Here is a 26,768-nt window from a genome sequence, read left to right as displayed (position 1 = left end):
TTATTTCATAATTAATTATCTTATGGTTCAATCCCAACTTAATAGCTTTTCAGAGAAAAAAAAATTGACATGTCTGATTAGCAGCAGTTAAGTGTTTAAAGATTTATACTGAAATTACATTTTGCAATAAAATAAAAACAACCTTCTTATAAAAGAACAAAAAATTAGGTTTCAGTGATTAACTGTGCTAACTGGCCCTTTTGGACATATGTGCATTAAAAAGAAAACACTTCTATGCATAAGACCTTGTATTTCCTGGGTCAGATTAGTTGGATGTCAGATATGCATCCGTTTCACCCAACACTTTCTCAGCAAGCCATGCACTTGACATGTTTTAAAATGCCCAAACCCCAAGGATCCCCAGTCAAACCTCCTTGGTGCTCCGTTCACAATGAAAAGGGAGAAAGTTGTAGAAAATCAGGCTTGTTTTAAGCATCAAGTCAGCAAATACAGCTGTAGTTAGGAGCCACCAAATTAGCTAATACTTAATCAGGAACAAAAAAAAACCCAAACCTTATTATAGCCAAAAAGACTGAGGAAACTATGTTTACCTCTATGGCAGAACTCTGGGTACCAGAACACAGGTTTATTGAATACAGAATGTTTTTGCTTTCAACTATTTTTCAGAGAAGATTATTTGTGTAAATTGTGAATGACCCTGGTGTGGGACCCTCGCTTCCCCAGCTCCCAGAGGTAAGGCTCTCCATGCTCAGTACTTGTCTTGGCCCTGTATCATTTCTCCATTACCTAATGATGATCAAATAATATTTTTGTGTATATATGCAATAAAATGTTTACATACACATTGAGGAAAATATTATTTTCATATTACTTCCTATCTTTCCTTATCCATAGTGTAGCTACAGCCTGAACCTTGACTCCAGGAGCGCCAGAGTACATCAATTAAACAAAAGTGCTATTTGCTCATTACAAAACAGCCTTGGGAGAATGTGGCAGGGTGAGACAAGCACCCAAGTACACTACTCTGAAGTATCTATGCAATCTACACACCTTAAGGAAATCAGTGTCTTCCAAAACTTTGCAAAACACATGCTTTTATGAGCATTAATGATCTAGCCATATCAAGTAAGGCTTCACATGGCTATGCGATGTGGCTTTAACTCAAAATGCACTGCCACGTCCTGAATGGCAAACTCTTAATTCCCCATCCCCATCTCACGTCAACGTCAGTCCTCCTTACTGTTTTTTCTAAAAAAAACCCCACATTTGAGATAAGTTGTGCCCAACAGGTGGGTCTGTACCTGGTTTCCAGCGGTATGTTGCTGTTCAAGACCCAGCTGTTATGGAGGTGCACAGAATCTTGAGTACTAGTGGGGGGAGTCGGGGCAGCAGGACTGGGCTGGCTGCGGGTGGTCATGGATCTTCTCTGGAGAGAATCGGCTGTCGGAGGTGGCTTTCTGGCACAGGTGCATGCATGTGGTGGTGGAGGTGGCGGCGGGAGGGGTCTGAAGGTGAACTGGTTATGTGGGCTACCTGGCATATCTGGAACAACAAAGAAAAGGCAAAAAAACCCACAGAGAGTTATTATTTTATAAAGATCAAGAGAGCATGAGCATAATATATTAGCTGTTGGGATGAAAGCATTGTGCTTTATCAAGTTGTTAACCCAGCTGCCTGTACAATTTTGTTGCAACATGTGAAATAATTTAAAATATAACACTACTGAAACTAAGAGTATCAGATACAGACACACATCCTCCAGCACTGCAGTTCAGTAGTTCAACAAAAAACAAAGAAGAAAAAGGACAAACAAGAAGATACAACATTCATTTAATTGTCATAGGATTATTTGGGGATGAGGGTAAAGAACAAATAAATCAAGCCGACATCAAACTGCAGCACAGATACCAACTGATTTAATGAGGTAAAATTCTCATTTAAGAGCATCTGCTTAAAAATAGACACAGTGTAAGAATTAGTCTTGCACCTCAAATCAAGGCAGAAAATAACTGTATTCCAACCGCTGAACAAACACCTTCCGTAAAACAAAGTTACCACATTTCTGCAAGTCTGTTACTGCGTTTGCTAAATGAGACCTGGGAAAAGCCCCCCTCCAAGGCTGCCCAAGCACTAACCATCCCCATACCCGGAGAAAAGGTTTTATGGCAGCTCAAGGCAGATGAGCTGGCAAGGAGCTCACAGCCACCAGACCAGGTCGTGAAGGAGGAGGGAAAGAGGCGTGTGTGGGTACCTGAGGCCCCCCCACCCGTGCTGCCGCTGCCCCGCGGGACCCCCAGCCCCAGAGAGGGATGCTCTGACTGCAGGGTCCTGCCCTGCGCTAGCGCTGCTACGCAGCTTTACGGTGGCTCAGCCCGTGCCCGTGAGCTTAAATCCTCCTGCAAAAAAACAACCGAGATACAAATATGGTGTAAGGGTTCTTTGAAGGGACAATAAAATCCTGTTTTCTCTGCTTCCCACAAGAGCCTCCCAAGCCTCTCAGTACAGCCAGAAACACAGCTATGGAGAACTGAGGCAAGACATTCCTTTTTAAATGAACAATAACAAATACTTTGCAAAGAAGACGTTGATAAAAATTGCTGCCAGATTGGGTGAACTGTGAAGCTATTAACCTCAAACTCTTCCAGCTAATTTACCTCAGTGTCCACCTAACACAGCTTTTGTCCCATTTCTGTACTCACCCTCACTCTCCCTTTTACCTTAGCAGCCGTCCAGTTAAATTTGCACAAAACCAGCTGGAGCAGAGCTCTGATGAACCTGCAAAAATTCCCTGCAAGGAATTGTTGTTGCCATCCATTTACAACACATACTTTCTTTAAATTATGACATGATGTGTCTTCAAGGTGAAAGATGAAAGTGTGCCCCTTCCCTTCTCGGAATGGCTGGAAGAAAAAAAAGCCCGTTTTTTCTCCGTGACAGTCACAATTTACCCCAACTGGAGAAACAAGGTTGTTTAGTGCTCCACATAAGCTTTTCTATGCTGTGGTAAGCAAAGCTGTCATGGATTTGGCCCAGGCTTAATCCTTTTAATTTCATTGATCTTTTATCAAGGCAGCATTCTTACAGTTGCATTAATGTTTATGCTGTAGTATTAGTTTGCATACACCAGAAAAGCATTTCTAAGCATATTAGAAAATTGGAGACCTCAGTAAATTAAATCACTGCAGTCAACAGTCCAGAGCTCTGAAATAATCTGCTAAGGCACTTTCATATAATAATTAATCTCAGTAAATCCTGTATCCTGCTATTTTAGAATTGAAAGCTACCCAAATTTTGGACATAATATTTGATGTCCAGCATCCTCAAGTATTTGATCAATGACATTCCCTTACTTAGTGGTATCAATCTTAAATCCACTTTACAGAAAATTTGCAGGATTATTATACAACCTATAATTTGCATGACAAGCTGTTTTAATGGTTGTGCCACTGTCCTGTTAGAAAATTGCTGATCTCTGCCAGGACAGGCAGTTAGGCTCTACAAGGTACATTAAAAGCTACGCAGTGAACGCCGAGCAGCCAAGGTGACTGCTTCTAGAGGTAAATGGGGAAAAGCTGTATAAGCCATACAGCAACGCATCGTTTAGTCCCCTTCCTCCCCTTTTACCTGCACTGTCCCTACCCCGTCAATAGCATGCCATTACCTGACAAATAGTTTAGTCTCTTCCACGCAATAGACTGATTCTGCTCTGTGAACCACAAAGTTGGAAGGGTTGGTAGGGTACCTCATATATCCCAGTGCAATTTATCACTATACATTAACACATCGGATTTCCTGGGGGATTTCTTTTTAATTAACCACACTTGTCACCCCTTCGTCCAGCTACTGGCATCACAGAAAACCTCACATCAGATTCTGAAGTACTTTGGTGATTTAAAGACAAGTCTTCTGCACCAGGCCTTCACTTCAGTGAAGCATGGCAAATTCATTACGCTGAGAATCAGCCTGAGTTTCCAATTAGTTTTTACAGACTTTCTAATTTGGCAAAGTTATTTTTATTTTGCTTGAAACTAAGTCTACACCTCATTAACTTTATTTTTATACCACAAAAAATGTTGCTTGGGATATAAAGCAGCATTATATCTGAATATGCACACTTACAATTCTTCAGGACTCTGAATAGTAGACTCTGTAAAATAACTTAATGCAAAATCATTTAAATACCTAAAAAGTGATATGATGCAAGATAATTTGTCTAAAGCTAACAAGTTTCCAAAATGTATGGGAGTGATATAGAAATGAGCTCAGTTATAAATTTTTATCCTGTTGCTATTGTTCAGCATAATGATATCCATAATAACTGCTGGCTTTATTTTTAGTGGTTGCTAATAATGTTCAGATTTTTAAATTTTGTTACATCAAAAAGTCTAGGTATTATATGCAAATGCAGTGTTGTTTTCAATGCATTCATTGATGTGGTGGATGTTTCCATTCATCTAAAAATGTAACTATAAAACACAATTTCAGCTCAATCTGAACAGAACATTTACAATAATTTCCTTCAAATCAGATTTTCCTCTGAGGTGCACCCAAGCCAGAAGAGATGTTCTCGGCCCTCACTCCTGGCCTTCTCATCTGACCTTGCATTTAGCCATTTCTTTTTTTTTAGAGACCAAAGAAGTTGTTTAGCAAATGTCTATATTTTTCCACTGAGAATTCAGTATTTTTAAATAGTTCCCTCATTTCAGCAGAGCACATCTAGAACTGTGATGTCTTCTGAAAAGATTTATGCAACATTCTGCTGCTTTGCTGTATATTGGATCTGCTTTGCTCTACTCTTAATTCATACACTCCCCATCCAGTCCACAAACTCCACTAAAATTCTTCCTGCCACCTTTTTTTTTTTCTTTTTGTGATTTTGCTTTCATTCTTCAATAACGATGTTAATTTGTTTAGCTATTCCATTTTGAGATGCTTCCCAAACTCCACGGACTCACTCCAACAGAGAAACCTCTGCATTGATGCTAGCTATAAACAGTAAAACTTTTCCTTGTAATTCTGCTAGTTTGAAGGATTTCTACTTGCTCTCCTTTCTTTGAAGTTTGAAGGGAGGAGCTCTGCTTCTGTCCCGAATGTTTCTTCTTCTTTGGTTCTGACTTACTCTTTTGGATGGCCCTTCAGCAATATTGATCACAGGCTGCTCCATAGCAGTTGCATAACGGAGCAGGAACCCCGCAGCTACGACGCGCAGACATCAACAGCTCCTCTTCAGCCGCCGAGGTCTGCTACTACTGCTTTTGCCTTCAGGAGATGTAATAACTCAGATCTCGCTTTTTTACTAAGCCTCTGCCTTTCAGAAAGTGGAAGGTTAGTTACCTTAGACACTTCCCCTATGCTACCACGTCGGCTGAGTGCTGCCGTTCTGCTCAAAAGGTACAGGAGGCACAGACCAACGGACAACAGCAGCATCAACAACCTCATTTTCCTTAAGAGTCAGGTTAGAATGCCTGTGTAGTCATAAACACGTAGCCAAACTGCTTTCCAGACTGAGAAAAATAAGCAAGCAGCTGTATCAACTAGTTAGCACCTGATTAAAATTAGTTTTGAAAAGAAGCCAGGACTTTGCTGAAGTATTTTCCTAACAGTTTTGAAGTATATGCTACTATACTTTTTGGACCCACATAGAAAGATGGGGTAATTTAATTGTTTTATCATTTAGTGACAAGATTACAATAGCCAGTGTCATTAATAAGTATATCAGAGAGAATATATTCAAATCATTGAACATTAAAAGGTTTGCATCTAACCTGTAGTGCTTTTGAGATATTTTTGATTTGAACTGAAAGTTCCTAAATTCATTATTTATTGGTATGTTTGGAGCATGAATTAGCTTGCCATCCATTATTAAATGAATGAAATAGCAACATATGTTCAGAGAGTTTAGTTTAGCTTATTTCAAAGTTCTGTGGGTATACTACTGCTCAGTTACAAAGCAGTCTGGAATTTTTTTCTCAAGCAGAGATGAAGGAGCATCATGGTCACTGAAGAACTGCAAAAGATTCAGTGCAGGGAAGACAGAATCTGAATGCTTAAGACTGGAGCTAAAAAGCACAGAAAAAAATTTCTCAATTTTACAATGAGATTTATGCTCCAAGTCTAGGAAGACAAACTATGATTTAGATGTAGGTGCTACCATTGCAGAGCACTGATTCTGTTATATGTTAATATGCTTATTTGGTGCTGTGTAAGTCTTTACACCCTTTTCTTTCCATTCTAAAATTTAAACTCTTTTTCTCTCTGCACCAATGACCCTACCCAAGCCCCTGATTATTTGTTGCGTACCTCTGAATTCCTTTCATTTTTGGCATCACATATTTGGAGAAAAGGTGGACACAAAAAAGCAACTTGTGTATGAAATTGGTCTATTGATGTATAAATTTACGTTGTGTTTCAGTCATCTATTCTACACTTGCTTCTTCTGATGTAGCTCAACATTTAGCTGGCCTACCTTACTTGCAAAATGCTTTGCTTCCACAACATTGTCAGACCACTAGGATATAAAAGTATTCAACCAATACCTTTAATACCAACTTACCTTTACATTATTGTTTTGCTGTATATAACTTTTTTCTCAGCCTTACTACACAGTAAATCTTCTTGAACAAAAAATACCAAGCAGCTCTAAAGAATTCTGCAAACCATATGGTTTTATGCAAAATAAAGCTTATAATGTAATGAAAGCTTATAAACTAAAGGTCATACGGACTCAAAGTTTACACACAAAGTAGAAGAGATTTAGAGACCTCCAGAGAGCAGTAGGACTTCCCGACACAGCCAACTGACTCATGCCCATGGTGCTTTCAGCTCGCCCCTGCTGCAGCAGATGGTCCTTGCTGAGCAGGTTGGGATGGCCCAGAACAGACTGAGGGCGGGAGGGACCAGTTAAGCATCAGGGATCATCAAGGGTCTCTGGGCCCTTTATTTATCCGTTCAAGTATGCCCTGAAGTAGCCAAGTATATAATTTCATATTATACTGCCAGCCTAAGAGTAGCATGAATCCTACATATCATTATTTAGGCTGTGCTGAAAACAAAGCACAGCACGTAAAAAAAACAAAACCAAAACCAGAGTTCTTATGCTATGTACTTTGAATGGTGTCAATAAGCATAAACTACAGCTGGATTTACGTTGTAATAATGTAATGATGTCAAAGAAATGCATAATATTTAAACACTCAGTCCAATGTGTTCATATGGATCCCAGTAAATGTTCCCTTCATGTTCTCAGTATCACATATGTTCCATTCCCTTGAATCCCTTCTAATTATACACACACACACACTAACAGCTTCTAACTTGTAATTTGTGGATCATTTTAACAAAAAGATATTTGGTAAATAAGAATCGTAATAATTCCCTAATGCTAACAGAAACTTATTTCCCCTTCAGCCTTTCCAAGTTTAGCCATGTTTTAAAATGAAATATGATGCAATTCAACTCTTTTTAAAACACAAGTAACATTTACATTGAATGCTGTATGGTCTAACTGTGCAGGAAAAAAACACCTGTTCTGCATATAAGCTGCAAGGACATTAAGGAGTTCTTACGATGGCGGCACTGCATTTCCTTTTCAATTTTTACATTAAAAGTCAAAACTTGTACTGTAAGACCTACATGACTATATTTTCTAGACACTCATAATGGACTGAATTCTAGGAAACCTTACAAAAACATAATTATTCAGTTTTGAGCACCAGAGTAAAAAAGCACGATGGGAGCATCACCAGGAAGTCTCTCTTTAAAACACTGTTGCTTTTACAGAAATGAATGTTTTATGTTTCTTTAATTCTGTTTAATACAATCTCTTGTGAAATAGTGCTAAACTCAGCTAAAACTCCTTCTGAAGTCCATATTTATTTAGAGTGGACTAATATGAGCCTGGGATTTCCCCCTTACTTTAATGTACATTTTTGGTCCATTTCTAACAAAAAAAATGATGGATTACTTAAACTCTACTAGAAAATCTTCGCAAATTAAATAGTATAAATGGACTTTATCACCTGCATATGATATTGATATTAAGTATCAATGCCTTTAAACTTCAAGCAACAGAGAGCACAAGGAATTTTCATTAGCAGGAATCATATTCACCAGTAATTTGCTATCATTGTTGCATGTCAGGATGGTAGCACTGCTGAGCCTTATTTCTGGTAAAACATCAATTAGTAGCACGATAAAAGTGAAAAAATATGGAAGATCTCATAGTGTTTTGAAAAATAAATCAGAAGTATCTCAAAAGTGTCTCTGCAAACAAACTTTTTCTTGATTCAGCTGCAGGAAGATGTGGGAGAATTTTTCAAGCAAAAGAATGGAGGTTAGAACTCATTAGAGAAGGAAAGGCAGTGATTTATCCCTAGGGACCTATCACATGGCCATCCTTTCCAACTTTGCTGACAGTATGCATTTAATAATATTCTGCTTTTCAAGATTCAAAAAATCCTGGCATCTGTCGTCTTTGTACCATATATTTAACTTGTCAGTTTTTCTTTGTACAATTATTGAAATAAGACTGATATAGTCTTTTTTTTTTTTTTTTTTAAAGATGTGCATGGGAGAGTGGTTGTTTTTTTTTTCCCCTGATGATAGAAACGTTAATATACTCAAACCAAAAGGCGGCTTTGTGGGCCCAAAGCTATATTTTTTTTTTCTCCAGCTATATCAGCTGGTGCAATGAAAGACATTACCTTTCCTGACAAAGTTTGCCTCACTTAGAGACACTCATATCTGTAGCCCATTAGAGCTACAGTAGCACTACTCCTCCTTAATTAACCCCATCACTCAGTGTTTTAACTTGGGAGCCTGATTGCTGAAGTGGAATAATTTTGGACATAAACACTGCGCTATAAGATGCCACTCTCTGTGCTGTAGTTTGTAACCAGAAATGAGTTTCAGGTTGTAACGCTGTGTACTGTGGATAAGATGCAAGTTTTAAATGTTATCATGCAGAAGCACCTGACAATATAAACACACTGATGCATGTTTATATAAAATAAACATTGCCAGAGGGGAGTGAAGTGCTAGAGCTCCTGAGGTGCTTTTATTCTGCTGAACTGTCTGAATTATAGCTTTGTTCTATAGTACTTCTTCACATAGCTGTTAAATACGAATGCACTCTATGTATAATATTTATGTGAAACACATGATTCCATTTATACGAAATGCTCACATTTATGTCAATTAATATGACAAATTTGGAATGCAACTACCCTGCTCTCCCCTTTCAGCCTCCTTCGTTGCAGGTGGTACAGCCATCAGATTCTCTCAAATACCCATCCAGTCGAGACAGGACTCCTCTTAAATCACTCCAGGCTTGTCTTGGGTTGGAACAGACTCTTGATGGTTAAGCCTCACAGGTCAAGGAGAAAACGCGAAGGGAGAAGCAAAGCAGCACTCCAGTTATGATGGAGACTTAGGGAACAACCTAAACCAGCCCAGGCTTCCAGGGGTTTGTTTAGCAGATCAAGCAGCTGCTGGCACAATTAACAGCACACAGCATTCAAAGGATAGAAGCGGATACTGACAGCCCACAGCCAGCTTAAAGGTGGTATTTTCAGGAGAAGGTGTAATTCCTGCCATTACTTACAAGTGGTGGGTTCAGTCAATATCACAAGTTGTAACTTCTATCCGTGGCAACTCACAGGGGACGACGGTACAATCACTATTCTAAAACTCAGAACAAAGTGGGAGAGATTATAGCTTACAGAGTAAGCCTGTCATCCAGGTTTACAAAAGCCAGGCAGTTACAAGTAGCCTGGCAGCAAATTTTGATGACCTTAGAGGTGAACAGATTTTGATTAAAAAGCAGTTTATGATTGGTAAAATAGGTTGCAAGCAGCCATGGCTGTAAAAATTAATGTTTCCCCAGTTATTGATGGTTTTCGGCAGAGTGATACATATTCAAGTTTTGGCCTTTGTGCCATTAAATTCATTAGCTGTGAGGGCTTTCTAAAAGGGATCTATAGGTAATGGAATTAGCAACTGTAAATCATACCAAAATACACAGTGTATTTAGCCCAGCAGTTCAATGAAATATCATGAATATGGACATATTAAGCCACTTTTGTCACCAGCGCCTCTGCAGTGGATGATAACCTTCCCTGCCTGCCCCTTACTTGCTTCATCTGTGCTCCTGCTACTTTACAACATTTTAAGTAAAAAAGACTGCTGGAGCCTGGGCCCCGTTACAGACCCCAATAAAGTTTTCCCTGTGGCACCCGAGTTCACTGCGCTGCAACAGCCGAGATGAAGACTCCTCCATTTCACTGTTAGCCTTCTTAGGGCTGGGGACAGTGGTATGAGTCCCACCCGTTGACTAAAGCACAGAACCCTGCTCAGCTTAAAGCCCAGCCCTGAGAGAGATCAGTTTGTTGATTCATATTGTTGTAAATATAAAAATATCCTGTGGCTCTACGGAAATATGAAAAGATGATAAGCCCTAAGACATGGTTAATCCTCCCAGTTACATCAGGAAACAAACTTAAGCTCTGATGAGCATCGTGTTCATGCACGTTCCTGAAATTACTGGGGGCAAGATCCCAAGCATATCTCTTGTCTATTTGAGCTTAGAGCTAGTGTTTTGCTGGCAGCACTGCAAACTTACTCTAAGTTTACTTCAAGGTGGAAGTGCCTGAACTTTCTGGCTTCAAGGAGGATTCACACTCCAGCTTCTCCCACTTAGATATATAAAGGCTTTGCTCAGGACACCGAACTCTGTACTCCAGATCACCGTGTCAAATGTAGTATATCTCCTGGCATTTTGCAGAGCATAATTGAAAATACTAGATCCATTTTTACAATCAATACCATGTACAGGCATAGAAAGCTCTCCGGCATCATTCAGTAATTGTCTCTACCCCCATGTATTTACTTCATTTTTAAGACAATCCTTTTAGAAAGATATTAATGAGGGAATATCAGGAGAGATACAGATTAGTTTCTGTGTTCATAATACTTTGAAAGACACATTTATAGCTTATATAGGAAAATGAAGGTCTCTATTTTATTCAATAAAACAGTAATTCATGTGTTTTTTATTATGGATTTCACCTTGACGTTAAATTGCTTGAAATGAACATCTTTACACATATTTATAGTGACACTTATATGATTATAGGGAGTATAAAATAAGTAATTCATTTATCTGTTGTTACATAATAACTTGTGGAGGGGCAGAGAAAGCTGTCAAATGTATCCATAACATGTAAACATACGTAGAATTTCACTGTGGCTCTATATGCATATCTATCTCAAATTAATACCAATACAGTAGTATTTTATGAAGAAATACTAAGAAATATTTTTCTTGCCAGAATACTTTGCAACTAGGTTTTGTGTGAACGCTGCAGCCAGTCACACAGCCTACGTCGTCTGTGAGAGTCCCGCATGAGCCTTAGGGCTCAACATTCATCACACTGAAATAAACAAGAAGTTACTTCAGGCCATATCACCGTATTGGGGTTTTTGAAGCAGATTTGGGCATTCTGTAGAAAAGTTTGCTTCTAGGCTAGTTTCCCTGCCTTCCTGGGGCAGAGGTGCAGCGCTGGTCCGGGGGGACCATCGGGTGCTGGCGCCAAGCGGGTGGCTTTGCTCTGCAGGAGTGGAGAGGAGAGCAGCTTGCTCAGAGTTGGCTGTTCAGAACAAACAGCCCTGGACCTACAAAGTTCAACCATACAAAGAACCTACAGAATTCACCATAAATCACGGGGCTGCATCTGATATAAGTCTGCATCTCCTGTAATGTCTCTGTTGAAACTATCTCTGCTGTGCTCCCCGAGACTTAATTTTAAAGTGACTCTTCTTTGTAGCCTGTATGGGGTAGCAAAGTTGTTTGTTCCCACAGTTTTCTGCTAGGTATTTTGTACGATCAGAATGAAAACTATACAGAAACCTACTATTGAGCAATAGAATTAATGGCTTTTGGTGAAACTGATGAGGCTTTTCTATGGCTCTTCCTGAATGACTGCACACATGTTCAAACCTGCTACATCAATTAGGGATATGATCCATTACTCTTCCTGAAGTCAAGAAGAGACTTCCACTTTGCCTTGGTGGAGGTTACTTTTAAACACAGTTGATGAATTCCCAGGCAGCAAGTATGTGTGCTTATCACTTGTCAAGAACTATTGTCGACAATGGCTTTTTTATAAAATCAAAGCACATGTGGCCCCTCCCATCCTATCCTCTCCTCAGAGCAGTCTGACCTATAAAATAATTCAAAATTAATAAAAAATAATACATGACAGTAGAAGAGGATTTTCTCAACAGCCTTACTAGTTTCCTGTTTGTCAGGGTAAAGTGCTCGTGGGAAACCAGACTGCTTACTTCAGCTTCACTTACATTCTACTTCACAAACTTTAGTTGACAGATATCTTAAAGAAGAATTCTTAAAGACAAATTACAGTTTCAAAACATATATTGTCCTTTTGAAGTTTTGCTTTAGAAAACAATTTTTTACATAAGGAATTATTGCAATTTATCTGTTAATTCTCTACTTAAACAGAGAATTGTTGATCTAAATAAGAGATTTTTTTTTTAACCACAAGAAAAATGGTAACTTTAGCTGTAGGGTAGTCAGCATCAATTTATTCTTGGTAACTCTAGAAGTACATTGTATGATTTAAGGAGTAATTGCATGTAATTGTCAGGTAGCATAACAGAAAGCTATTTGTCACTCACCAAATGATTTTAAACGGTCCTCAATTACAATACATTAGTTAATACCTCAGCATAGAATTAGCTGACCGACTACTTCTGCCTTTTATCCCTAGAAGCAGTTAACAAGTTCCTGTCCCTCTCAATCCAGAAATAAAAGAAACACTTCTACAAAGAGATCTATTCCTGCCATTGAGATTTGCTAACGTTTTAGTTAGGAATGTTGACACTTCTCCTATAGAACTGAGCTTGCTGGGAGGAAAGACAACGGTACATGTGTAACTGATGGTAAACAAAAAATCGATTATTTTTTAAAGAAAAGAAAAACTCCTGTAGGGAAAGACAAAATAACAACACAGAAAAAGCTAATGTAATGCCTGAAAATGAACACAACAGCCTGGGCACAGCCCCACAGCTTTCAAGTTAGTCTCTCTAACGCGTATTTAGGCATTTACAAGCAAGCGCGTAGGTTTTCTGAAATACCAACACACTTCTACCTCTCCACTAACCCGGGGGCTGTGGCCTGGTTCCTCAGAACTCTGCAGGGCTTTTAAGTCCACTCTGCATGTAAGTTCCTAGGAGCCCTGCACTCTTAAGCATATTTGAAGATCTGAACAGAGCATCTATCAAGTACCAATAGGATCGTTTCTGCGTAAACAGATTCAGACGGTTAATTCAGGCAGTAAGGGCTGACAAGCTTCTCCTGCGATTCTTGCTCAACTTGCAAAAGAAATCTAGTGCAATTCAAAATTAACAGATGACATCATTTTGCAGCATTAATAGGTTTTAAAAGTTCTTTGTGGCTGTATCCTCAGTTCACCTCCAACACATTTCTGAGGTGCATTTCACTCAAGGCTTATCTATATAGTTATTTAAACTCATTGTAAATAAGACATGCATTTTTGAATATTACTAGAAATTACATCTATAAAATATCGAATAAAACCTTCAAAACAAATGCATAAAGAAGTATCAAGGGAAACATACTTTTTCATATGAATCTAACCAACAAAGTATTTTAATGAGTGCACATCTATTAAGAGAATTCTCAGGATACTGTAATTATTATTCATTTTCTAGAATTGTTTCACCATGACGCTTTATGCTACTATGGGGACTTTAATGTTTATGTTTTGTGACGGCTGCGTTGACTATTAAAAAGCAATTTGGCTGACATTTTAAGTCTTTTGTTGCCAGTTTTAATTGGATTGTTCACCAAGCATTAACTCCCCCGTTAACTGCAAAAATTACAGGCCAACGTCAGTTTATAGTAATGACTGTTTAATGATTTTATCCTGTCAGTACGCCAGCTTCATATGGATGTATGCATGATTAGTTTCATATCAAGACCTGTAATTAAATAATTGAAACCTAAACAAAAGAGGATATCAAAGAGGAACACATCCTTAATAAAGACTCAAAGATTTATCAAGATACTCACTCCAAATTAAAAAATAATTAATACCTGGAGGTCAAACACTGCAAGAGTTGGTGTTCAGGAAAAAAGTTCTTTGCACCTTTTGCTATAGAAGAAATTTCCCTTTAAGTGATGCAATGTTCGAGAGCTCACTGCAGTGAGTCTTTGCTTATCATTCTTAAAACTGACTCAAAATTATTCAGAACTCATTATTGGCTATTTTTGTTTGCTTTTTGCTTTCCAGATTAGGCAAAGCTGCTTTAGTAACAATAATAATAATATAGAAATAATTATACCTCAACTGAAACTTACAGTACTTACAACCAAAGAACAGCAAGCCCACTAACTTCTCAGAAAATCAAATTATTGAAAGAAAACTGATTATTATCCTTTGTTCAGCTCTGAATCCTATGCCAAACTCCTACATATTTCAGAATTTCAAATAGAGCAAAAAATGGCTTTCAGAAGATAACTTTTGAAAGTGTGAAATATCCATGAAAATAAAGCCAGAAACAAAGACCCACAAAGCCAGGCCTGTGCCGCACAGGCAGCGAGTCCCTCCTCATACTGGTCAAACAGAATTCAAGAAGCTGAGGGCTTGGAGAATTTCACACCTTATGGTTTTGGCCATCCAGCACGGATGGTAACTTTCTTTAGGCAGCCGAACTCTTCAATTTTGGAAAGAACTTGGTATTTCACATATTTTAATACTTAGAAAGTCCAGGGAAAAATTACTGACTAAGGGTTTTCACTGTCTTATTAATAAGCACATCTGCACCATAAAATTTGGGATAGGATGTCTGTGTAAACTGAGCTTGTACATTTATGGATTCCCATTAAACTTAGACCTCAACGGTCAAATACCAGACTTCATTGTGTTGCACGTTCAGTAAGTATTCAGGCAAATTTCAGCAATTTATAGCAACTTAGAAGAACTTACGTTCATCTGTTTTCAGGCTTGACTTTTATAGACTACAGTCACCTACTTGAAAATATTAACCTACTGGAAAGTCAATAGATTTTCAAGGTTGCTTCATTTTTATGTACAAAAAGCTGTATGCCTTGCAGAATCATTCATTTTCCTTTTATTGCCAGGATGATGGCTTAAAACCTGTTCTGACCAAACTTTTGAGCAGATGGCTTTATTTGAAAGATTTAGGGGTAAGTTTAGGACCCATCTCTTTTCCCAGTTACAACAGCATGACATGGGATTAACCCCATGGATTTCGATTATGTTATTCTGCCTTGGTTTGCTAGATGTAACCACAGAAGCTAACAGCCCAACTTTGATAGGATATATCCATTTTTTATATGTTTAGGAACAGAAAATTTGTCATTTCAAAATATCAGCTGTGGAACACCGCACAATTCTGCTCTAGGAACAGGTTACTGCATTTGTGATTTAGAAAGGGATGAACCACAGAACCAGTAAAATACAGGTTGGCACAAACTTATTGCAGTCTGAAGTAAGAGGGTCCAGCAGAAGTATGTGAATGGACCATACATCAGCAGATGAAAATTCCCATCAACAAATGCAAGGTACCTCAAATTGATTGCTGAGATCTAAATTAACTCCAAGTACTCAGAAAATGGACCCGCGTATGTCTGTAAACAGCTCAATGAAAACCTCTTTTCTTCATACAGCCTTAGTAAAAGAATGTAACAGCATGGAAAATAGAGTAAATTGGATAGAAAGTAAAAAGGCAAATAGTGTTAAATCATTACACACACGTCTTATGGAATACTTTCTTCCATTCTTGACACATTTTTTTCAGAACAATTTGGTAAAAGTTGAAGGAATTTTACAAACAGGTGACTAGATTAGCGATGTGGAAAAAATACCATCTGAGGAGACAGTAAACATTGCGTATTTTAAAGAGAAGATGTGAATGATAGAGAAACAACATAATGAACTCAGTAGGTATTCAATTATTTACACTCACAATAAAAGTAGAGTGGATCACTAAATGAAACTGTTAGGAGAGAAATATTATTTTTTTTTTTTTTTTTGTTACCACCACATTTAATCTGGGATCTTGTTGCTACAAACTGCCATTGAGATGAGGAAGTTGCAAGTATTTTACGAATAAAATTTTATATAGATAATTATTTATCCACACTAAGCTGGCAACATACACAGAAACCTAAGTGCATCCAAGTAGAAAACCTACATATGAATAGGAAGTGGTTTTATGTGTCTAAGTACATAATATACATATGTATATTTTATACATATACAAAAATCTCCACTGACTTCAAATCCCAGTGGAAAGAACAGAAGTAAGGCTGGTATTTGCTCAGTTTACTTAAAAGGCTAGATTTTTATCATCTTGAAGGATTTCATTTCACATATGGCAATATAGCAGCGCAGAGCAAAACCGCATTCACTGCTTGCGTCCTGCTCCAGCCAGAGAACCTCAACCAAATTCCAGCCGTTGGTGAATTCCCTCCTACGTGATGAGGTCAGCCCCAGTTGAGACAGAAGACATTTGGGGAAAACAAGATGAGCATGTAATTTATTCAGCCAACAAGTTTCAGGCAACCCATTCTCATGGCTGAAAAATAAGGATGGATCTCCCTTGAAGTCATGTACCACCCATAATGCAAAAACTAGAGACGAAATACTTGATTTGCAGATCTCCGAGTGAGCTAGGTATTGACACTTCAATAGCAATTTGAAACTCAACACAGATAAGGAACCCATGAAACCACTGCTATAGGATTTACTGTCCAGATCAGAATAGTAATTCAAGCCTTCTTCTGAGCCTCATCCTAATGTTTAAATCCCAATTTTGATGCTTACTTGTAGCCTTTTGAAATATGTGACTCTTAGCACATGCTGTAAATAGCCTCATACAGGTTTTGTGAACCAATACAAATGGGACTACTGCACTTCAACCTGAATGATGCAATAACCAGGTAACAAAGTACCCTCCGCCAAACTCATCTTACAGTACTGAATAACAGAATTACCAAGGAAACTAGGATAGAACAAATAGTTCTGTTCATATACTTGCACTGTGCTTTATATACTTGCCTGCCTTTATTATGGAATACGCCGACTGAATGCAAACAAAGAAAGTGGAGAAAGTAGTTGTCAATAATACATGCTATAGTTACCTTTTACTAAAGAGGATGGACAGAATGGGTGAAGATCAGCTGGCAGTTTCAGCTTATGCGATTTCAAAATGAGCTTTTAAAAGTAATTATTAGAGCTGAGTCGTAGCATTCAGCTGAAATTGAACTCTTCAGAATTCCAAAGTAGAAACTGTGAAATAAAAATGCATCATAAACAACAAAAAGGAGGGAGCCACTCAAGACACAGCTTTTCTCCTCCTCCAGTTTGTTTTTTTACAATCTTACATTGAAGAAAAAGCAACACATCACGTATCTATCAAAATAGTACTATTGTACAAAAAATACACAGCTGAAAAATGTACAAGTAAACATGTCAATGACTCGGTTTAACTGAAGAAAGAAAAACTGAGTATAAAGATAAGATGTAAGACAGCTGTGTGGTAGTTCATTGTCCAAGTTCAGATGGAAATTTTGCCTAATGTAGGAGGGAATATCAGATGGCTGCAGAGACCCCCCCCAGCCTGGTTTACAGCCTGTAGTGATCCCCACAGCTCTAAGTCTGCCCTGTTGATTAGACATGAAAAACAGAGGGAAGGGAAGGACCTGTCATCAGCTCAGTTCTGCAGTGCATGTGCCAGCACCCACACTCGCTCTGCCTGCTGCACAGCAACAGCACGGGTCCCAAAGAGACTGTGAAGAAAGAATCGGTGCCATTGCCTGGGACATCTGCTGAGCGAAAATTAATCTCATGTGAATATCCTTGCAATTTGATAGCACAAATATGATTATAATGCTACATCATTTATATTAACAACATTGCTGCACGCTACACGTGACAGATAGCTAATGCGAAAACAACTTTTACTTCATCAGACTGAACTAAATGACCGAAACTGTAGCTGACATTTATGGTATTGATCAGGCTCCAACATTAATACAAAGTAAAATGGCTTGGGAAGTTTATCCATTTACTGATTAGTGATTCATCTCCTTCCAGATGATCTCCAAGTATGACAGCAGCACCATGTATGTTTGCATCCTCCACTGTGAGGCTTTAGCTCCATTTCACATGCTATAAAGGCAGCAGTAAAATTACCATGCTTTACCTATAAAAAACTAAACACATCATGCTGCTTTCGTAATGACTCTATTGCCCTAACCTCCCCGCCTCAAAACTCCATAGCAACAGCAGCAAACTCCATGTCTACTAATAATAGCCCCCCTGCTGCCCCCCCCGGCATTAGTCAAAGACAAAGCTGCTCTATTAGGTTATATCAGTAGAGAATCTTTGAATGGCTGGTCTTAGTGTGAACAATGTTGTCCATGTTATTACTGAATATGGAAAATCACTTGGAATTTTCCAGCACAGATTCCATGAATTATAAAAAAATTCTGCATTCAGTAACACCACAAATTCCAGGCAGAGCAGGGCTGCAGGCAGCTGCTACGTGGAGTCACAGAGGACACAAGTGGTCCCTGCGTGTATCAAAACCAGGGGCAAACTCCTGTCACGGCAGCACAGGCAATACACTGAGATGCTCTACCCAAAAGCGTGATGGGGGAAGCGCAGATGAAGTGAGACACTGTCTTACCCCTTCACATAAGCCAGGTGAATGCAAGAGAACTGCCAAGCGCACTCTCGATGGGTACAGTAACACATTCCTTCTCTATTGGTCTCTCCTGGTACTTCCACCAGTGCAATGAAGCTCTTTTATTTTCTGCCTCAAGTTCTTACTGTCAAACAAAGCTAAGCAAGGAATGGGGATACAGTTCAGCTGAGAGCAGAATTTGATTTAATATTCCTATAACACTTTGAACATAAAAATGCACTATAGAAGTGCTAAGTCTTATTAAGCTTGGCAATAGCGAACACGGGGTGACAGCTTCCCTAGACTTGACAGTATTGCTCACCAGACTCCAATGTATATAAGCATAACTAGGCAATGCAGAGAACACTTAAGGGTAGAAAACAGAGGAAACACTTCTCACAAACCTAGCTAGCCTGTTTTACAGCTTTCATCTGAGCATGGGAGACTCAGCTTTACTTGCTCTGTTTGACCCAGACACGGGACATGAACCTTGGGTGCTCATAGCACACACCTGCTACCCAAGACATGCCGTGACTCTTAAAATGTAGTTGGCACATAGATTTGAACTTCTGTCAGTCACATAACGTGGGATTGCCTGACCACTACACTACGGAGCATGGTGGTGTCTGCACTCCAATAAATATTTGATTATTTACATGCAGTGAAGTAGCTTGCAAGAGGAGAGCGACTGAAAAAGAGAGAAGACTAATTGTGTACCTGGTTTGAGGGTATCATTTATCCATCCTCTCCTCCACCATTATTCCAGGCGAGTATCTTGACAACTGCCTTTCCTCTGTGAACCTCTTGCTCTGATGGGGCACTTCACCTCCAAACAGAGATCTCTGCTTTGGGGAAGCATCACTGGCACTGACACACTGAAATGTTTGGCTTTCAGCAGACTTGCAAAGACATGGGATTTTACATTTTAAAGCCCCACCAGAGAGATACAGGCAGTGCTTTAACATGAGGCATAAGTCACAGTGGCAGATTTCCCTTTCACAGATGGTGGTGGAAGTCTTCAGTGAGAGGAGCTTTTCTGACAAGGCGCAGGGGGCTCCTGCGTGGCGCTGGGCTCGTGCCTGGGGCAGCACGCCTGCCCTCACAGAAACGTCACCAGTACTCTGGTCAGTTATTTCTTTACCTACCAAAGCCAAGGTAAACAAACTGTAGGCTAAATATAGCCAACGGGAGCTTCTTGTTGACTGCAGTAGGAACTAAGTAAAACTCTGTGCATAACTTGAAGTCTGTTTAAAATAGCGAATAACCGTTTTACCAGTTTTTCTTCATCTACAAGAGAAACACACCGTGGATTCTGCATGTATCCACACACCACTGATGCTATAAAGACAGGCTAATTCTACTATATAGCCCAATAAAAGACAAGAAACATGGTAATCTGACTCTTTGTGAAGCAGTGCTTCTCATCTCATGCAGGAGAGATAAGAGACAGCATGGAAAGCTAAAAGGACAGCACTTTATACCTTTGTTTGAAAATTTTCAATAGACAGCATTTTAAAAAAAAATATTAAATGGGTTCTATTCAAATGCAGCAGGAAAGAAAACCGTGTCTAGTTCAGGCTGGGCACAGTGACCTGCCCTAGTTTGTAGCTGAACAAAGGCATAAAAGCAAATGATAAATTTCCATTTTGTTATACAATATTTCATTAGGGAGCTAATTAAACAGGCTGTACTCAAATGCAGCATATAAACAATATTACACATGAAGGAGAGCATTTCTGGGAAGATATTAGCTGATAGCACTAACATAAATGATTTAATTTTTTTTTTATTTTCTCAACAGTTAGGAGCAAAAAGCTTTTTTCCCCTATTACCTCATCCTAAGTAGTTTTTCAAATCAAGCCCATGTTCACATTCACGCTGTCACCGATAATGGATCTTGTGTCAAATCAGAAGAGAGCAAAGGACCTGATAATAAGTGCAATTATAAAACATCAAAAATGGTAGATCAAAGTGGATTTCCTTTATTCCACTGTGTACAGTCACTTCACAGCTTTTCGGTGTTCCTGTCACGCGGTCCTGACAGAATGAATTAATTTTCTCTATTATCACAGCAACAAGAATGGCACACTTCAGAAAGCAGCTGACAAATGCAGCTCCTCATTATTACTCTGTCTTACTTTTATTCATTTTGTTTATAAAAACACTTTTTAAATCCCCTTCTCCTGAGAATCTCAGGCATAACGATATCCATCAAATGGTTGATAACCTTGTGGTAAACAAAAGACGGGGACAAACTCTCCAGCCTTCTAAGTATTGTCACTCTTCAAAAAAGAACTGAAATTTACAGCCTCCAAAAATTTCAAACCCAGTAATGAGTTCACATTACAAGAGCTTGAAAACTTCACCTAAATATTCCCACTCTAATTCATCTCAGAAGAGTATCTGTTTTCTGAATATTTAGTAAATTCTGTATGGGAATTTATAGCATAGATCGCTAATTTAACATACAAATTCCATTTGGGGAAAAAATAAGAAAAAGAAAAAAGAAAAGAAATGAAAAAAAAAAAAAAAAAAAGCAGCTCAGGAGTCAAGCAAACTAACTCAGCTTCATCCTTCCTGCCTTGGCCCCACGGGTACCATGACTCAACTCCTGGTGTGGCTGCTCACGTTTATCACTGCAACGATAGTTAGAAGCTTCTGAAATGAAATGTGCATGGTAAGATAGTGGTTTTACAGCATTTTCTCACAGGAAAAAATACGGATAGAGGCTTTGAGCTGGTGGGCTCCTCAATAAACTGTGCTTACCCTTCCCAACATTAAAGCTTGCAGGAGTGTTTGGTTTTGAGCTGATCACAAAACGTTGCAGCCAGTATGGCTAACATGCAAAGCAATACAGACTCGAAAACAAAGAAAGGAGGCTAAGAATCAAGCGAATGGCATAATAAAAACAAACGTGTGCAAAATAAAGTTCTGCAGCAATACACTGTCATATAAAATTGCATACCCATGTTAAGGTGAGTAAACCATAACAATTTGCACTAATGGAAAATATAACATTCACAGTAAAACCTGAAAACTATTACATTTGACATGTAGAACTTCATAGGATAAATTCTACTCTAAGCATGCCTGTTAAAGCAAAGCATCATGTTACAAAAAAAGTCTACAATGTTATTTTGAATTTAGAGTATACTTGACCAGTATTGACTTTCATGACTACTTTGAAAAAAAGTAAATCTAAATTCAGTAATTCAATTGACTATGACATGGCCCTAAGCAGTTGGAAATAAACTGAGGTACTATACCATGCTGCCATCACAAAGTGTAACTATCTTAAATATTAGTATAAAAGCGGATGCAGCGGTTTCATATCCTATCATATGAATATTATGGCGATGATGCGTAGAAGTGATTTACATCTTAATTATTTCTCGACTGCAAGAATTGCTATTGCTAGCACTTTGTAGAGTCATTTGCTAACATTTAAGCAAGTTATGATTAATGCAATTTAAGTAGAATGCATATTGGACAGATAGATTATAGCCCTGCTGATACTGTATGTACAATAATTAGTACTGTGACAACAGCTAATTATTTTTAATTTTAAAGCTGAAGGGTTTTATCCATAAATACTGTGGCTAGAGTTAATAGATCAGTTCTTTCCACAGCCAAAACAAGGCAACAGAAATTATGCATTAAATAAATTAATAATTTCTTATCAATATTTAAAACTAATGGAATGTGAATCAATAACACCACTAGACATTTAAAGCACTGCTGCAAAGTATTACCGACAAAATTAGTATATAAAGCACCCACATCATAATGTCACCTGCTGTGTTGTGCAGCACAACAAAATGTATTAAAAGACAACTGAAAACATAAAAACTACCTCCTTAAAATTTGAGAGATTGAAGATACCAGCATGAAACACTGTTCCAGCTGTATGGAAGACCATCTGTCTGTGTAAGAACCGGAGTGAAGAAACAGATTCTTAGATGGACTCAAAAGGAATTACTTCATTGATTTTGATGGTGCTACTCTAGAAGAGCATGTCCGGATTTTATGGCCTGCAGTTAGCATCAGGACCTTACTTATCTGCTAATGGCCAAAGTAATGAACACATACATCTAAGAATTTAGGTAGCAGAACACCAAGGAAACTGTGAAGAGTTCACTTACGAACGAGCACCTAGTTTATTTCAGACTGGAAGGTGCACGTTTAAAATATTCCAGAAAGGTGGAAACTTTAGGAAAAGTGATTTGAAAGACTTTAAACGAAAAATCCTAGAACAATGTGGGGGAGAGGAAAAAGAAAAAGAAGAAAAACCAGTGTTTCACTGGCACATGAAGATGATACACAACTTGCAGTAATCCGTAATGGGCAGGGAAGGACTTATTCCAATATATCTGGCACTTTTCAGCTGCCTCAGCCACAGGGATAATACGGGAGAGGACAACAGCACTGAGGCGATCACTTCAAGCATTAATACCTACTTTTGCTATCCCTGGGAAGCCCATCAATCACTGAGCAACTGATCTGTGCACAAACAACAGCCGAACTAGTGCACAGCAAAACCCGAGGCAGCCCACCGCTGTACCAGACCACGAAGGTGTGGGCCAGAGCTGCTGCCAAACCGTACGGTCAGATTCAAATGTTTCAACGGCCTAAATCAACGAGGCACTGAACACGACACAGGAATGCAAACAGTATTTACGACCCAACTATTCAGAAATAATGCAAAAAGCTCCAGAAAACAAGGGTTAATTCTAAATCATGAGATTTTCTTAAACACTTTTATCCATTTCCCTGTGAGTTCCTTTAGTCCCAATGGGAATCGTTTCATGCTTTTGCACGACCAAGAGGAACACTATTTTACTTGAAAAGAAAGCTGAAATCCTCCCATCATCCTGTCAGCACTGCCTCCTCACACGCTCCTAGGGGAGCTGGCAAAGCTGGGGAAGGCTCTGCTCGCAGACTGGCCCATATTTTAAAAGGACCTTGGGTGTGCTCATCATTCTCTGGGATTCGAGCAGCATACCAATTTTCTTTTAGCTCTTCCAATTTTTTGGCATTACAGAACATTAATAATTTATGTTTCATTGATTTGATTATTTTCTCTAGAACGCTGTACAGTTCTTCCACAGCAAAGAGCTGCAGAATGCCCCCCAAAGCATTCACATTTATCAGTACTTCTCTGACTCACTCAATATCAGTTTATTAGCCTTAATTTGTACCCTTGTGTTTAACAACAAGGAAGTTACTTTTTGATTGACTCTGAAGAAACAACCCTTAAAAACAGAAACTGAAACAAAAGCTTTCCCAGAAGAACAATTTTTAAAACTTAATGATACTAGAACAAACTTCTTGGTTTCATTTACTTGGGTAGTAATTGCCCAGTGCAACAAAGAAGCCGTTTCTAACAGAAGAGTCATATCCCCAGCTCCTTTAAGTGCTTTTTGGTATCAGATTAAATATTAATACCGCCCCCACCCCCCACCCCTTGTACTGTTTAACTACTTTTTCCTTTACTGTCCTGTAAGGGATCACACTGTGAAGCAGATGTAAGACTGATGTCAATATTAAATGTACTTAGCTTTTCTTTAACGTCAATGTGTCAATTTATACAAACAGAAAGGTGCTAATCTTTTGGTGCTTCACATTTTCTTGAGCATCTACATCTCAGAATAATCATGAGGTGAAAGAACTGGTCAGAAATGTGAATAATGTATTTTATTTGACTGAGGTTCCATTACATTAAGAAAAGAAGAACCTAAGAAAGCAGTCAGATAACTACACCTGACCATGAGTCTATTAAGAGAACAGATAAACCAGCAGAAGCTGTCTTAATTTCAAGGTATGCTGTACAAGTAAGAACAAAGTTATTATAAAAGATACACATCTTAATTGTATTCCTGCCACAAACAAGTATAAATGCAAATATCGCTACAAGTACCTTATTCTGTTTTATTTAGAATTCTCCATTTTCTGTCTTATGGGGTAGATAAACAGTATTTTTTTCAGATACTTAAACCAAGTTCTCAACAGCATACACTTGAAGAAGTAGCAAAATTCCCCGCCCCATGTGGAGTGTGAGACATGAGACGCAAGATCAACAGCATCCAGAGAGTCCTAGTGCCCAAAGATTCTCAAGCTTGCTAAATATTCAGGATAATACCGGAGTGCTGCTGAACAGAAGTGACCTCTAACCCTTCAAAACAGTGTGCCAGTGCTTGTACTACCACATGTAATGGTTTTCTCACATGAAGTGGTACCTGATAGTAAGTATTCTTCTAGCAGTTTGTGCATAATTTGGCAAATGCAAATGTCTGAGGATGCAATGTTTAGACAGCCTGCTGCATAGCGCTTACGTCCCAGTCCCAACTATCGGTGGGTAGAGAAGAGCTCTCAGGCAATGGATGCAAGTTACCAGAGGACTGAGAGTTATGAGGGGCACCAAGACCATTGCACAAGCACTGGCTTCTGTGAAGATGTAGCCCAGATAGAGTAACTCATAAATTTTAAGTGCGGTAATCAGGATATAACAAGCATTAGCTTGCCTTGAGCTCAAATATAAGCATACTAAAATAGTGCACCCAGTAGCTGGAACATCTGACAGCACAGCCACGCACAATATATAACCATTTTATTACAGTATTTGAACAATATAACCAGCAAAAAGAAACTATAACTTGCACTCAGGTGTCATGGAAAAACACATAGCCAGTGACCCAAGTAACAGAATTCAGAAGGTAAAGAATGGGATAAGCACAAGGTACTGCAAACTGACAGGACATCCTCAGCATGAAGTGTGTTGTCAGTGGATAAACCTGGTAAAGTTTTGTTTTGAGGTCTAAAACTGCCTTATCAGAAGACTTACCATTCTTCTAAACACTCTCCCCACAGCTATCCCTTATTCCTTGATGCATGTATGTAAACAGATACTCATCTGCGAGAGGACCCTAGCTTCCCTGTGACCTATGAGGTTTGCAGGAGACCTTATGCCCTTTAGATATATAATAAAATACACAACTAAGTCACAGCAGGTGATTAAATGCAATCTGACCCAAGTTCCTCTTTCTGCATTATCGTTCAGTCTCTTTTCATGCATCTAACCTGTCGGATGCAAACATCAGCTTCAAGCCCTATAGTAATCAAGACTGAAAGTGATAACAGATGCCTAAAAAAAGAAGCTGAAGTAGTAAACCAACAAAAAAGTATGGGTGATAAACTGTGTTCCTGCAGATTTTAATGTTTCTTTTTAAATCATAACTGGCACTAATTGCACTATTTACATGTTAATGCACAACACCTGGCCTCAGCTGGATATAAAGAGGCTAACAATGTTTTCCTCTCACCTTACTGACAAGGAATCGAAGGTGTACAGACTTACAGAGATGGGCTTGCCAAATGTAAGGCACCAATCGTTAAGACAACGTGAAAGCAATGTAACATTCACAAACTGTAAAGAAGTGTAAAGCTACTGCACATTCATTTTGAATTATTAAAGAACTAGACTGAAACAAAGTCTGAAACACAAAGATAGAGAAGAAAAATAAAGACAAGAGACAGAGCTGGATTAAAGAACTTGTCTTTTGACCTAAAAGAAGAGAGCCCCCAGCCAAACCAAATCAAAAGTGAAACACCTCCCTCCCCACCCAACCAACCAGACTCAGTTACCTTGTGGATAGGATAAAAAGTATGCAACCCCAAATCTAGCTGTTCTAGCTGAATGGGTAATCAACTATATTATCCTTACAATAAAAGCCCATGTACAGCAGCACTGATAAAAGTAAACACCCTCAGAAAACCTCAGCAGTGAGAACAGAACCGTTGTGGTGACAAAGCTCAAAATTCTGACCTACCTGGTCTCTAACCAAAAAGCCTTCTTCCTACAGAGTTGACCTGGACCTACTGAAAACCACGTTACTACTTACTTCTGTGAGCCAATTCCAAAACAACTGCTCTAAAACAGGCCAAAGCTAATTTGCTTTATCTCTTTCAAACATTTGCTTTTTCAACAAAATTACAGAAGCTATAGAAGTACTGCTCCTGAAAATGCTCATTTGTTGTGACTAATGATCACATCTCTA

The 26,768-nt window shown here is 38.7% G+C and overlaps 1 protein-coding gene across 2 annotated transcripts in view; it reads right to left on the bottom strand.

Annotated features, from left to right (window-relative positions):
* The window catches only part of TENM1 (teneurin transmembrane protein 1), a 344,996-nt gene that overhangs the window by 163,121 nt on the left and 155,107 nt on the right, over positions 1-26,768 (bottom strand). For both annotated transcript variants that reach the window (XM_040614729.1, XM_040614730.1), the window contains exon 4: positions 1,263-1,503. In XM_040614729.1, coding sequence (XP_040470663.1) covers positions 1,263-1,503 — 241 coding nt within the window. The remainder of the gene's footprint in view (positions 1-1,262; positions 1,504-26,768) is intronic.

Source organism: Falco naumanni, chromosome 14, assembly GCF_017639655.2.
Source record: "Falco naumanni isolate bFalNau1 chromosome 14, bFalNau1.pat, whole genome shotgun sequence".
NCBI lineage: Eukaryota > Metazoa > Chordata > Aves > Falconiformes > Falconidae > Falco > Falco naumanni.
This window is presented reverse-complemented; position numbering and strand designations above follow the sequence as displayed.